Source organism: Cervus elaphus, chromosome 6 (assembly GCF_910594005.1).
Source record: "Cervus elaphus chromosome 6, mCerEla1.1, whole genome shotgun sequence".
In the NCBI taxonomy this organism is placed as follows: domain Eukaryota; kingdom Metazoa; phylum Chordata; class Mammalia; order Artiodactyla; family Cervidae; genus Cervus; species Cervus elaphus.
In genome coordinates this window covers 23,147,775-23,162,528 of record NC_057820.1, presented here as the reverse complement: position 1 = coordinate 23,162,528, position 14,754 = coordinate 23,147,775, and the positions used below count along the sequence as shown (strand labels likewise).

Below are 14,754 nucleotides of genomic sequence, written 5' to 3'. Positions count from 1 at the left end.
CACAGAGCTATTTGTGTACAGTATTTTGTATACTATGTTAGATGTGTATAGTAGTAGGGGTGTACAGATATATTTTTGAGGTGTTCATAGTCTAATGTTTGCAGCAACTAAAACATAGGAATATGGATAGTGTCCTGGGTCACATCTTAAACTGAGTTGGTACTTATCTCTGTAAACAATATTGACAGTTCCTTGGCATGTGGAGGGTGGGGCGCCATATAATGTACCCCGATTATGAAGTTACTTGTACCTGAGTTCAAGTGTCAGTTCTGTTACTAGCTGCCTGATCTTGCATCAATTATATAATCTTTCTTAGCCTCAGTTGCCTCATTTTTAAAGTGTTACTACTATTCCTATTACATAAAGGATTACTCTGATGATGAATAAAATAGCATTAAAAAGCCCCAGTACAGAATTGGCCCATCGTAAGGATTCCATAAAAGTTAATTCACACAAAAAAAAAAAAAAAAAAAAAAGTTAATTCACTTTCTTGTTCCACTCTATGTACATACCATAATGCCCCAAACTCAGGATTTCTGATTTTGTTGAGCAACTGAAAATTTGTATAACTGAGTTGTTTCTGAATGGTTCTGATATTCCACTCATCTTTTTCATGTCCACACTGGGGAAGCCGTTTGCACCTTCCCCATTCTCAGAGTCAGGGTGACCTTCCGCTTTATAATTTGTAAATCTTCCTATATTTAGCCAACAGTCATTCAGAAGTCAAGCTGCATATCCAGCAGGCTACAAAAAACACTAGGCTCAGGTTGCAACGTTAGCATTCAAAACAGGGCCCAAGAGGGAAAAAGTAGCTGGAGCTACTGCTTTTACTTAAACCGATTTATTTTTCTCCTTTACGGTAATGATAAGCACTAGCTTTCAGGCACAGTGAGCCCTGTCTTCCCCTGCACCTTTAAGCGTACGCTCTCACGGGATAAAGGGGACTTTATTTCTGGTGGGAACTCCTATAGGACAGGGTGTGCTCACATGTATCCGAGGGAGGACTGGATGGATTATTCTGAAGCTGTGGACTTTTGAACGTTGATACAAAGGAAGGCAGTCCTCCTGCCATGCAGCTGTTCCGAGGTGGGTGATTAGAATGGGCCAGAGCTGCTTTATAACCAGATCCATCATGGGAGAAGCACAGCTTTGAAGGCAAACACGGATGTCACTGCGTCTGAGCGTGGCTCTGAGAGGCGCTGAAGGATGGCCGGGCCCCAGCAGCTGGCACATTCCTCATCTTGTCTGTAGAGGATCTGCCTCCTCAAAGAAGTGGAAGGTCACCCCAGGCAGCAATTTTCGATTCAGTTTTTTTTTACTGCAGTCCGCACAACTGCCCAAGGACTCTCCAATCTTTTCTTTCTTAGGTTGACGAGGGAGGGAGGACCCCACTCTCTTTTCACCATTTCTTCGCTGCTGCTGCTGAGGACAGTTTCCAGGAGGATGCCATCATTAAGCTAAGCGCTCTGCCCCAGTACGGCTGCATCGAGAACATGGGGACAGGTACCAGCGGTAGCCTGGCTGTAGAATTGTTCCAGACCTGGAGAGAAGAGGCAGGGTGGAGGGAGGTCACTGCCTGCAATTAACCTGGACAGGGAGAACCAAAGAGGGATGGAACCATTTCCAAGAAATGGAAGGAAGGTCTTGTTGACTCAACAAATATTGACTGAGCATTTCCTGTATGTGAAGCACTTTTTTAAGCACTGGGGATAGATCAGTAAGGGGCTTCCCCGGTGGCTCAGTGGTAAAGAATCTGCCTGCAATGCAGAAGACACAGGAGATGTGGGTTCGATCCCTGGGTTGGGAAGGTCCCCTGGAGGAAGGCATGGCAACCCACTTCAGTATTCTTGCCTGGGAAATCCCATGGACAGAGGAGCCTGGTGGGCTGCAGTCCATACAGTTGCAAAGAGTCGGACACAACTGAATCGGCTTAGCATACACACACATAGATCAGCAAACCAGACAGAAACCACTACCTTTGTGGTGCCTTAGATTCTGGCGGGAGGAGACAGATAAGAAACCTAAGAAATGAGAAAATTGTGGAAGATGTCAGGAGGTCAATCAGTGCCGTGGGGAAAACTAGAACAAGGGAAAAGTGCCAGCCTTTAGGACAGAGGGGCTTGGGGATTGCACTCGAAATTGAATGTCAAGGAAATAAAATTGTCTGTTGTTTTATTGGAGGCAGCTACTGCTTAGCTGCACCAGAGCTGACGTCTCAGCTTTTTCTCAGTATACGACGTCAACTGAAACGCGTGCTTGTCTGTCCGTGACCCTCTCCCCCACCATCTGCCCTGGACCCACTGCTCTTGGCGGTTATCACAGAGGAGGGGAGGGGAGAGGCGGGGACTGCTCACAGGCCCCCGTGTCCACAGTGACCGGCAGTTCTGGCAGGTGACCGAAACGGCACCTGTGCTGGGAGGCTCCTGAGTGCTCGCGCTCGGCTCTAATTGGCGTGCAGCTCGCAGCTCCCACAGAGAGGCTATTGACTGAAGGTGTCTGTGGCCAGCGTGATGCCTGGGATTTGAGCCTAGTTACCAGAAACTCATGTAGCAGGGGTCATGTTTTCCTAGAGAGAACCTTGAGTCTTTTCCCCACCTTGCTTTGCAGTGTGTGGCTTCGATTTGTTTATTGCTGAGTTAGATCTGGGCTTCTCTTGTGTCTCAGCTGGTAAAGAATCTGCCTGCAATGCGGGAGACCTGGGTTCGATCCCTGGGTTGGGAAGATACCCTGGAGACAGGAAAGGCCACCCTCTCCAGCATTTGAGAGGCAGTGGATTATAAAAGAGGAATAAGACACAGCCCTGGCCTCACTCAGGAGAGATATGGAGACTGATGTTACAATCATGAAACACCAGGGCCGGGAAGGGAGCAAAGCCCTGAGAAAGGATGTAGGACAAAGCAATTACTTTTGCCTGGGACGGCGGGAAGGTCTGAGGAAGGGTTAGTGCTGTGGGCAGAGGGAAAATGCTGTTTCTCGCAGAAGAAAGCACAAGCAAAAGTAGGGAATCAGAAAAGGATGGTTGCCCCCAGCCTGCTCTTCTCTCCGGGTGGTTTCTGATAAGGCTTTCTAACACGGTTTTATGTTAACCTGGAGTGCATGCAGAGGAACTGTTTCACTGGTCCAGAAGTCAAATTTCTGGCAGTCCTTGGCCTCTCTTAAAGTGGTTCTCAAACTTTAATGCTCATAAGACTCACCTGGAGGGCTGGAGCAAACACAGTTTCCTGGGCAGCAACCCCAGAGTCCCTGTTGGAGGAGGTTGGTGAGATCCATGCATTAGCATTTCTCACTGGCTCACAGGTGGTTCCAGGGACCACACTTAGTACAAACCTGGAAGTAAGGAAAAGACTTTCAGGGGGGCAAATCATTGTCCTAACACACATCATGTAAGGTCCCACCCTTTGCTTCATGGGCTTTCATAACAGAATCTTATTTTATACATATGAAACTAGCTACCTAGATTCAGAGTCCAGCTGACCAAAAGAACATCTTTTTAAAAACATTAGAAGAAGAAGAATCTTTAAGTTCACACTAGCACAAGAACAGAATAGTCATATTGTTCAGTATAAAATCAAACAGCGTGGAACCTACATTCCTTCAGTACCAGCACAACTAGTGAAAGTCGCTCAGTCGTGTCTTATTCTTTGCAACCGCATGGACTATACAAGCCATGGAATTCTCCAGGCCAGAATACTGGAGTGGGTAGCCTTTCCCTTCTCCAGGGGATCTTCCCAACCCAGGGGTCACACTCAAGTCTCCCGCATTGCAGGCAGATTCTTTACCAGCTGAGCCACAAGGGAAGCTCAAGAATATTGGAGTGGGTAGCCTATCCCTTCTCCAGGGGATCTTCCCGACCCAGGATTCGAACCAGGGTCTCCTACATTGCAGGCGGATTCTTTTAACAACTGAGCTAGTATGGAGGATGGTGCACAACTAGGGCCCACCTTAATTACCTGTTGGGCATCGCTGTGTTCCAGCACAGTGCATTAATAGATGTTCATGATATATAGCCTTCACACATCAAGAACTATTTAATTTGCACAGAGTATATTCTATTTAAGAAGGTAAGGAAGCTCATTAATAAAATGATTTACATGAAAACATAGAAGGTGCAGTTTTAAGAATCAAAAGGATTGATGCTTAAAGCTTCAGTGACAGATTCACTTTTTGAATAACTTGTTTTCTAATGATAGAAAATGTCATTCTATTTGAACACATTTTTAGGCTTCACTTAGTGTATTTTTGACCCAAATAAAGATGCCATATTTCTTATATTTATAGTGATAAATGGAAAGAGAAAATTAAAGTTTTAAGGAATTATAGCAATTCCTTTTAGAAACTCTGAACTGTATGCCCTAGGGGTTATCAGGTCACTAATCACTTAGACTCCTCTATGCTTCTAGTATCGAGCGGAATCAAATCTGAGGGATAAAATTTAAGAAAATTCATGTCATTGAAAAAAAGAATGTTTGTCTTGAATTCTTGTCAAAAACAAATTATAAATAAAACGTTTTCATTCCTACTCTTTCAATTGGGAGGTCAACAAAAAAATGACCGTGTCTGTCTTCAACTCGGAAGTCAGTGGCCTTTTAATATATGACCTTCATCTTTGCAAAAACCATGGAACAGGGAAAGAGAAAATGTTATTGCTTTCAGATCTTCTATCTACACTTTTCTTTGTTGATGTATATCTAGGGAGTGTTTGAAGATACAGGGGTTTCTTTTTTCCTCCTCTCTTTAGAAGAAAATGTAACCATTTAAAATCAATCATTTAGAAAGATTTAGACCAAATAAGAGACAAGTCATCCAACATTTAGACAGTGCTTATTCTTCCCCTTGGCCTTTGGGGTTGGAATGAATAGAAGAGATAACCAGCACATTCTATGAAACTCTGAATGATACTTGAGCATCTCAGTGCCTGAACTATACCTGAGCTCTGGATGGTCCCCGAACATCACAGTGGCCCTAGTGTACCATCCCAGGGGCTGAGCACTAGCCCATGAGGTTACTAGAGGTTTCTTAATGGAAATGGTCAAATGGAAACATGCTTAAGGAGATATTTCTTGGATTTAAAGATATACAGTCATCTTTTCTTGTGTAGAGAAAGAAGGTTCCTCTCGCAAAATGGTTTTGAAATTGACTAAAGTGTAAAACTTTTACTCCTATATGAATATTTGCCCCATGACTTATTTTATCAAATATTTCTAACAAAACAAGCATTGATTCTATGCTCTATTAAATAATAGCATTCTGAGTGCTTTCATACATGCGACTCATTTCATTCCCATTTATTGATCAGAAATAGTGGTGAAACTGGGGTCCCACCCAAGTCTTCAAATTGCATTCTCCCACCTTTATTCTCAAACTTGTTTTCATCTTTTGTTGATAGTGCTGTCATGATTTCTGGTTCAGCTCAGAAAGCAGGAATTTATGGATCAAGATAAAAGTTCCCTCTTGCTGTTGGTACAGGTGATCGGTTTGGCCCTGGAACTACCAGTGACCTAGAGGCATCGTTCCCTATTCAAGATGTCCTGGAAAACTACATTTACTACTTTCAGAGTGTTCATGAAAGCATTGAACCAACCCACGATATTTTCAGTTTTTATGTAAGTGATGGAAACAGTCGATCAGAAGTCCACAGCATCAACATCACCATCGAGGTAAAGATTCTGGAAGTTGGAAAAGTTGGGCCTTTGACCACAATATCCCACCATTAGATAGCTTCAAAAGAACTCAAAAACAAAGGAAGTTGGGTTGGACCTTCAATTTTAGAGGTCAATTTAAAAAACATAACCCTGACCTTTAGGAAACATGTAGAATTAAGGCTGACATTTGGAGATGGTATGACTTGGAAATCTGAATTTCCATTTTAGGGTAAAATCTATCTGGTCTGTGTGAAGACACTTTGTTCTCACAGATGGAGAAAACTTGCTAGCCTCATATGAGGTGAAAAGTAACATATGCTTATTTTTCCCTGCAATTATTGTATGTAGTTCTATGTGCATACTTGCTTTTTCTAACATTTTATTGCATTTATTCATCACACTATAACATTAAAGAAATGTGTTCCCTGATGCTGTATATATTCTCTTTTGAGCAACTACATTGGCTTGCTCTGTTACCCGAGGAGAGACAGAAATAAAAGATAAAACTCAGAATGGAATACCCGCTGCCTTGAGAAAACAAAACCTGGCACTCTCAGCACCCTTGGGGGACAAGGGTGGAGAGGAGCTGACTTCTGGTGGGGCTAATCAGGCAGACAGTTTAAACACCTGTACTTTCAAATATCTGTCCTCTATCATAGGTTCTAAGACAGGTATGATTTCCAAAAATGCACCCTTTTATCTCCCCAGTACACTTGTACTTGTCTAACCACATGTCCATATTTCTGGCATCTGGAAAATGCCATCATCATACCTATGGAGAATGCCTGAGATTTCTGTAGCATGTCCATCAAGGGGATATCTGGTTTATGTGATCTGCCCAGCTTTCAATGTAACCATTTTGAGTGAGAATTAAAGACAGTGACATATTAGATGCAAGCTATATACATAAAATAAACACTAAGGATTTACTGTATTGCACAGAAAACTGTGTTCAACATCTTGTAATGACTTATAATGGAAAATAATCTGAAAAAATATATAACTGAAGTGCTTTGGTATACACCTGAAGCTAACACAATATTGTTAATCAACTATATTTCAATAAATATACAATAAAAACAACAATAATAATAAGAGATGATGACACATTAAATGCTATTTCATGGTGAAAGTTGATGTGATGGTGTTACTGTCTTTGAATAGTGTGCGCTCTTTTTTTCTTCTTAAACCAGTATCTGTGTGAGACCTAATATTTTATGCTTTAATCAGAGGAAGAATGATGAGCCTCCCAGAATGACCTTGAGGCCCCTTGGCGTGCAGCTGAGCTCAGGAGTGGTGATAAGCAATTCTTCTTTGAGCCTGCAAGACCTGGACACTCCAGATAATGAGCTGATTTTTGTACTGACAAAAAAGCCTAGCCACGGTAGGACACAACTGCTATGGGAAGCTTCTTAATTGAGGTGCTCGATGGGTTATTAGAACAAACACGTAGATTTCAGCTGATCATTCCTCTACCTTCCTGGTGTATAGTCCATTCTTTGCATCAAGATATAATCAAATTCACAGCTAGTTTATATTCTTTGGGTTCACCATAGACTGGTTGTTCTAAAAGCCTGACTCCTGGGTAATTGGTGTCTCTGAAATTCAATTTCAGCTGTTTTCTTGCTTTCTTATGTAGCCTCAGGCAGAACAGGTTTTCAGAATCTGCACATCCTCTTCTTAGAGGGGGCATCATTGCTTGATCATCTTGGGCTATTTCATACAAAGAATAGCCACCTTGTAATTAATTACAGAAGTTGTTCATTTCAGGTTAGAGGTGTGGTAGATAATCTTTATGAGCTCATTTGTTTTGCAAAGACAGCACTTCTCCTGATTAAGTTCAGTTCAGTTCAGTTCAGTCGCTCAGTCGTGTCCGACTCTTTGTGACCCCATGAATCACAGCACGCCAGGCCTCCCTATCCATCACCAACTCCCAGAGTTTACTCAAACCCATGTCCATCGAGTCGGTGATGCCATCCAACCATCTCATCCTCTGTCATCCCCTTCTCCTCCTGCCCCCAATCCCTCCCAGCATCAGGATCTTTTCCAATGAGTCAACTCTTCGCATGAGGTGGCCAAAGTACTAGAGTTTCAGCTTCAGCATCAGTCCTTCCAATGAACACCCAGGACTGATCTCCTTTAGGATGGACTGGCTGGATCTCCTTGCAGTCCAAGGGACTCTCAAGAGTCTTCTCCAACACCACAGTTCAAAAGCATCAATTTTTCGGCACTCAGCTTTCTTCACAGTCCAACTCTCACATCCATACATGACCACTGGAAAAACCATAGCCTTGACCAGACGGACCTTTGTTGGCAATGCAATGTCTCTGCTTTTTAATATGCTATCTAGGTTGGTCATAACTTTCCTTCCAAGGAGTAAGCGTCTTTTAATTTCATGGCTGCAATCACCATCTGCAGTGATTTTGGAGCCCCAAAAAATAAAGTCTGACACCGTTTCCACAGACTAGAGGTTTAAAACACCACCATGGTAATCTTCTACCTACTTCCTTTCTAAGCGCTACCTACCTAGTATTAGCTAAAGCTCTGCAATTTTCATCTCCTAAGTGGTGGCTTGGTGGCCTAATGGCTATTGACCTTTTACAGATGAAACTATTCCTGTTGATGGAGAGTTCACCAGAGAAGCTGTTGGTCATTACATTTTAGCTTGCCTCCATCCACTTTCACTTTCTTTAATGAAACACTGTCTCATTGCATACACATGACCCTTGAAAATAGGATAATATGCCTCAGTCCAAGGATGCTTAGTGTCTTTCTGAACATAAAAGGAGTTTAAAATAAATTCTTCTCTCTCATCCCAGACGCCTCAGGAGGAAGGCAGCAAGTGGAAAGTGCTACTTTCACCCTACAGAAGGGGAAAATAAGGCTTAGATAGTGAAGTGAGTTTGAATTCGTGGAGAGATTTGATTCCTAAGCCACTGTATTTCCGTATCCATCTGTGTCCCCTTAAGAGATTTTTAATCAGGAAAAGTGGGACTTTATCTTCTTTATTTGGAGATGAGGTCAGAGCACAGAGCATCACCCTGTGCTTTTGTATAAAATTCTGAGTTGTTGGTCACTTATGCATGTGTAATCAACACCCCCGAGGGGCTTGGCATTCTACCCAAGCTCAAAGTTGACAAAATCAGATGATGTTTTAGTGCCATATTTGCTCTACCATTGTTTCTTTCTTTCTTTTTTTTTTTTTTGCTTCCTTCCTCAGGTCATCTGCTCCGGAGGCAAACTGCTTCTGAACCTCTGGAGAATGGGAGGCTTTTGGCCCAGGGCTCCTCCTTCACCTACCAAGATATCCTGGCTGGGCTGGTTGGGTACGTGCCTGGTGGTCCAGGTGTGGCAGTGGATGAGTTCCGGTTCTCCCTCACTGATGGCCTCCACACGGACACGGGGAGGATGGAGATATATATAGAACTGCCTACAAGTGACACCCCCCATCTGGCTGTAAACCGAGGCCTCCAGCTCTCGGCAGGTACCACGGCGTGGAAGAGAGTGGCTATGGTTTCTTCTTTGTTCCTGCACAATGCTTCCTTCCATGTCGGCAGTGTGGGAGGATCTTAAACTAGGTGTGCAGAGTTTAGGGAGACCTGTTGTTTTGGGGACACTAACCATTGTGAATGACAAGTGTGAAATCTCTGAAGTTCTTTGGACCAGATGCCGGTGTCTGTGAATCTGAGGAAAGACTGAGAAGAGCTTACAGTATTTCCAGGGTCCTCAAAATATTCATTTATCCAACTACTTGTAGGCCCCGATCTCTTAGAACAGTGCCACTGCCCAAACAACCCTACGGAAACAAACAACAAATCTAACAGGATTTTCAACATGCTTTTTTTTTTTTTTTTCTTTGAAGTCATGAAGGGGCGATTGGGAAGTCATCATGCACTAGGAGAGATTATACCAGTAATTAAGAACCATTAGATATGGTGTTCTAGGATCTAACATTCAGTTTGCTGGTGGACAAGCAACACTGAAGGACCTGTGACAACCATGGGTCTTGGAGTCACTTTGCAGTAGGAAGTTACTTACAGAGAATGGACCTTTGGTCCACAGAGCATCTTTATCACACTGGACTTCTGTTTGCTTGTCTGTTCTTACATGTTTTCATGTATTTTGTAGTTTCACATGTATTTTGTAGTGAAAAATATTTGGTAGAATGGTATTTGAAAATGTGGAGATTCCCAAAGGTCCCAAGTATTAGGTCTGGGACTTGACTTTGCCCTATTTACAAGCTAATAAGTTGGCCTATTACTCTTTCATGGATGCTGGTCAAACACATGAGATTCCTTGTTGTTTTTATTTAGTCCGTAAATCATGTCTGACTCTGTGACCCCGTGGGCTATAACCTGTCAGGCTCCTCTGTCCATGGGATTTCCCAGACAAGGCTACTGAAGTGAGTTGCCATTTCCTACTCCAGGGGAATCTTCCTGACCCAGGGATCGAACCTGCATCTCCTTGATTGCAAGCAGATTCTTTACTGCTGAGCCACTGGGGAAGCTGAGATTCCTTGGTCAGAAATATAGCACTCTGTGACAATGCCCTCCAAGTCCCACGGAGGTGATGCAGAGGGCCCACATGAATGTATTTGTGTGCAGGGTGATGAACTACAGAAGAGGAAGCTTGAGCTTGGGAACTCTCCTTGTTATAGTAACAATAAGCAAGCCTGATCTTTGTCCCAGAGGAAGACCTCACCTCATCCCTCAGGGATGCTCACTGGGAATGGCCCAGAGAACAAGTGGTCAAACCTTGCATTCTTGGCATTACCCAGCAAAAACATACAGAGGTGCTCAGGGCCCATGGCCGATTGCCGCTCTACAGACCAGGTTATGTTACACATGAGTAACTAACTAGGACCTACTTTATCAGAATTTACTGTTTTAATATGAGAAGTGGGCTAGCGAGGAGAACAAAGAGGAAGGCCCTGAGAAGAGGTGCTCGCCAGGAGGGACAGTCCAAGGTGGCTCAGTGGTAAAGAATCCACCTGTCAATGCAGGAGACTCCAAAGATGCAGGTTCGGTGGGGTCGCAGAGTCAGACATGACTGAGCACGCACACACACGCTGTGCCTTGTCTGTCCCCAGCACCTGGGCGGTCTTCCAGGACCCAGCATTCAGGTCTCCCTGCTCTGTGCCTCTCATCATAGCCTCTGTCCTGAGGAACAGTGATTCTGACTATTTGGTGTGAGACGGCAACCAGATATGTTTGTGAGTTTATGTAAAGCTGTTTTTTTTTTGTTTGTTTGTTTGTTTTAATGATTTGGTGATCCTTGAGACAGTAAATATATTAGGTCCAAACTGGTCTCATTGTCGTTCTGAGAGTCATTTACATCACAGAGGTAGAAGTTCAGAACATAGATTTAGGTACTAACTGAAAGGTCAAGGGAGAGATCGAGCATGGGCAGAGAGTGAAATTCGATCAGAAGAAAAAGGGGCTCAGATCTAAACTCAAGGTGAAAGTCGCCTAGCTGTGTCTGACTCTTTGCGACCTCATGGACTACACAGTCCATGAAATTCTCCAGGCCAGAACACTGGAATGGGCAGCCCTTCCCTTCTCCAGGGGATCTTTCCAGCCCAGGGGTCAAACCCAGGTCTCCCACATTGCAGGCGGATTCTTTACCAGCTGAGCCAAACTCAAGGGCTGATTAGAAAATTGGGAAGTTGGGACTATTCACTTAGGGAAATTAAAATGTATTCAGCTGGAACCAAAAGGTCAAGCAGCTGATATTTTCTTTTTATTTTCTAAAAGAAGGAAATTATTTATTTGGCTGAGCTGGGTCTTCATTGCTTCATGTGGGGTTTGCAGTATGCGGGATCTAGTTCTCTGACCAGGGATCAAACCCTGGGCCCCTGTATTGGGGAGCATGGAATCTTGGCCACTGGACCACCAAGGAAGTCCCGTAGCTGATACTTCCTTAGACCGGGGAGTGTGTGATAATTTAGTCTCCCGTCTCCTAAAATCATTTGACCTGCTCTCCAAAAGCAATAATGGGGAAAGACCTAGTCTCTCCCATTCTCTTCCAGGGTCCGTAGCGATCATCACAGAACGGCACTTGAAAGTGACAGATCCTGACTCAGATGACCATCAGGTGATGTATATCTTAAAGGAAGATCCTGGAGTAGGACGCCTGCAGATGGTAAAGCGTGACAGCCTGGAGCAGATCTCCATTAGAGGCCCCATCCGAAGTTTCACCCAGGCTGACATCAGTCAAGGTCAGGCAGTTCTCCTACCCAGACTTCCAGAAACTCCACCCCCTGTAGTCAAATGGGAATTGGTGCCTGGTAGCCAATGGCAGCTAACTGTGCACTCTTGTTTTGAATTAAGAGCTGAGTTATAGCTTCATTTATTCTTACTTATCTCCTCCATTTTTTGGTTTGAAAAAAAAACTTTCCTTCTTGGCTAAAATGTTCTCATGCTTTGGCATAGCCTTGATGAAATTGAGGGCTATTATAGAGGAAAAAATCATTTTGACTTGCTGTGATGCTAAAAAGTATATGAGAGAGAGAGAGAAAGAAAAAAGAAGTGAATTGGGATGGATTAAGGTGAAAATTATGCCTGCCTTAGGTGAACAATTTATATCTCTTTCCAGCTCCCCAAAGAGCACAAGTTAATGAACTAAGCAAAATGGAAGGGCATAAATCGGAGCTGCCTCAGGGAGATTACATAGCTCATCCCTCCTCCAGGAAATGCTGATGTAATGTGAAAGCGTAAATGTTAAATGCTACGTAGTTACCGTACAGTGCTTTCAGGGGTAAGAAAGGAAAAGAAGTTACATATTGAGAGGGAAGTAATCCAATGTCAGGTGATGATGTGCAATTTCCATTTAGAGGTGGAAACATGCTCCTCTAGGACCAGAATACAGGTCCTGTCTGTGCACTCACGCCTAGAATTGATAGCAGCCCAAATATCTCTGGACCTGTCTGTAGTGAAGGGAGTGGAATAATTCCTTGGTTATTCCTTGCCTCGGTGTCCCTGTTTAGAATATGAAGGCAGGCACTTCTTCCCAGACGTTTAGTTATATTTCCATTGCTAGATCCTTATAAGTGATGCTGCTACTGCTGCTGCTAAGTCACTTCAGTCGTGTCTGACTCTGTGCGACCCCGTCCCTGGGATTCTCCAGGCAAGAACACTGGAGTGGGTTGCCATTTCCTTTTCCAATGCATAAAAGTGAAAAGTGAAAGTAAAGCCACTCAATCATGTCCGACTCTTCGCGACCCCATGGACTGCAGCCTACCAGGCTCCTCCGTCCATGGGATTTTCTAGGCAAGAATACTGGAGTGGGGTGCCATTGCCTTCTCCGATAAGTGATGCTATGGGTTCACAAAAATATAATATATTGGGTTTTTCCCTTTGGGTCCAATTGACATCTAGGTAGAGTTTATTCATTTAGTCTGTTTCTTTGTTGATTGGTTATATCCCACGCCTTTCCTAAAATGATTTAAGACTGGGAAGCGGGAGTGACACTGTAGGGGACCACATGGTCTGTGGCTCTCTGTCCTCCTGCCCTGGGACATGGATAGATAACAGGGCCGCACCGGTGATATGGGTCTGGTCAGTGCCCATTTTCTACGTGGGCAGTTTTGTTGACCTCATGATTCATGAGGCTTCCTTAGAGCCTTCCACCGATGCTGAGCCTCAGCTGTAAGCAATGCTACTTGCTGCTTGGGGTTATTTTATCATCAAGTCACTGATGATGAGGAAGTCGCTAGATGAAAGGGGGGAAATGAAAATGTCAGACTAAAATGTCAAAAGCAATGTCAAAGTGAGAGGGGAGTAATTGATTCACTGGTGTGAATACCCATCGAATTCTCACCTGACATTTCAGAAATAAGGCCAGAAAACACTAAATAGCAAACTGTGATCTTCTTGTCCTTGTTACAGGCCTTATAGAATACAGTCATGGAAAAGGAGAATCTGGTGGGCACTTTGCTTTTAAATTTGATGTGGTTGATGGAGAAGGCAACAAATTGACTGGCCAGTCATTTTCCATCAGTGTTTCAGGTAAGGGGGCAGTTGGGTGTCTGAAAGTTCTCCAGCAGTTCTGAGGTCGTGTGGTGCATACCGTGAGGCTTGAGCCTTTTCTTGACGGGCTTGAGTGGAAATCTGAAATCCTCTCCTCTCTGTTGTGCGATGCTGTGGCTCTTTGATGCACTCTCTGTGGGTCAGACCTGGGGATTATGTGGATTATTTTGATTTTACTTCTGGACACCAGGCCCAGAATTGAAAAAAGGAAGCATAAAAGGTTGCTGCTGTTGTCAGTCTCCTTAAGTTGTGTCTGACTCTTGTGACCCCGTGGAAATGCAGCACGCCAGGCTCCTCTGTCCTCCACTACCTCCTGGAATTTGCTCAAATTCCTGTCCATTGAGTCGATGGTACTATCTAACTATCTCATCCCCTGCCACCTCCTTCTCCTTTTGCCTTCAATCTTTCCCAGCATTCAGGGTCTTTTCCAGTGAGTCAGCTCTTCACATGTCATGTTACTCTTTCTGATATTTTCAGAAGACAAATCCCCACCAGTCATCATTACCAATAAAGGGCTGTTCTTGGACGAAAACTCTGTAAAGAAGATCACCACTCTGCAACTCTCTGCCACTGACCAGGAGACGGGACCCACAGAACTGGTCTACAGAATCACCAGAGAGCCCCAGCTGGGCCACCTGGAACACACAGCATCACCAGGTAAGCCCATCATCTCTGACTTCATCAGACCAAAGCTGGGATTTAGTAAGTGCCAGGGGCAGCCATATCATGTGGACACGTTCACCTTGAACCTGCCTATATTAGTATGTATTTCTGGCATCACTATTTTTGACCATTGTATGCTGCTTTGCATTATACTTAGAACACAGTGTACCCCATGCTTACTTGCTGGAAGTTGATTTGATAATTACAATTTGATGTAAACAGTCTTGTCTCCAACACTAGAATTCAACACATAGAAAGTGAGCATGCATATTGAATAAGATCCTGGTTCAGCTGCTACAGAGGAAGAAAAAGAGATGAACAAGACATTATCCCAACCATTAGAATCTTCTGTTGGATGAAATAAGGAGCCTTTGCATATAACCATATGTAAGGGAAGAAGATGGCAGGTATTTTAAGAACTG

The 14,754-nt window shown here is 43.7% G+C and overlaps 1 protein-coding gene across 3 annotated transcripts in view; it reads left to right on the top strand.

Moving 5' to 3' along the window:
• FRAS1 (Fraser extracellular matrix complex subunit 1) overlaps positions 1–14,754 on the top strand; it is a 502,305-nt gene that overhangs the window by 402,629 nt on the left and 84,922 nt on the right. For all 3 annotated transcript variants that reach the window (XM_043906392.1, XM_043906393.1, XM_043906394.1), the window contains 7 exons: positions 1,368–1,503; positions 5,467–5,657; positions 6,873–7,026; positions 8,863–9,126; positions 11,671–11,859; positions 13,529–13,648; positions 14,147–14,326. In XM_043906392.1, the coding sequence (XP_043762327.1) occupies positions 1,368–1,503; positions 5,467–5,657; positions 6,873–7,026; positions 8,863–9,126; positions 11,671–11,859; positions 13,529–13,648; positions 14,147–14,326 (1,234 nt within the window). The remainder of the gene's footprint in view (positions 1–1,367; positions 1,504–5,466; positions 5,658–6,872; positions 7,027–8,862; positions 9,127–11,670; positions 11,860–13,528; positions 13,649–14,146; positions 14,327–14,754) is intronic.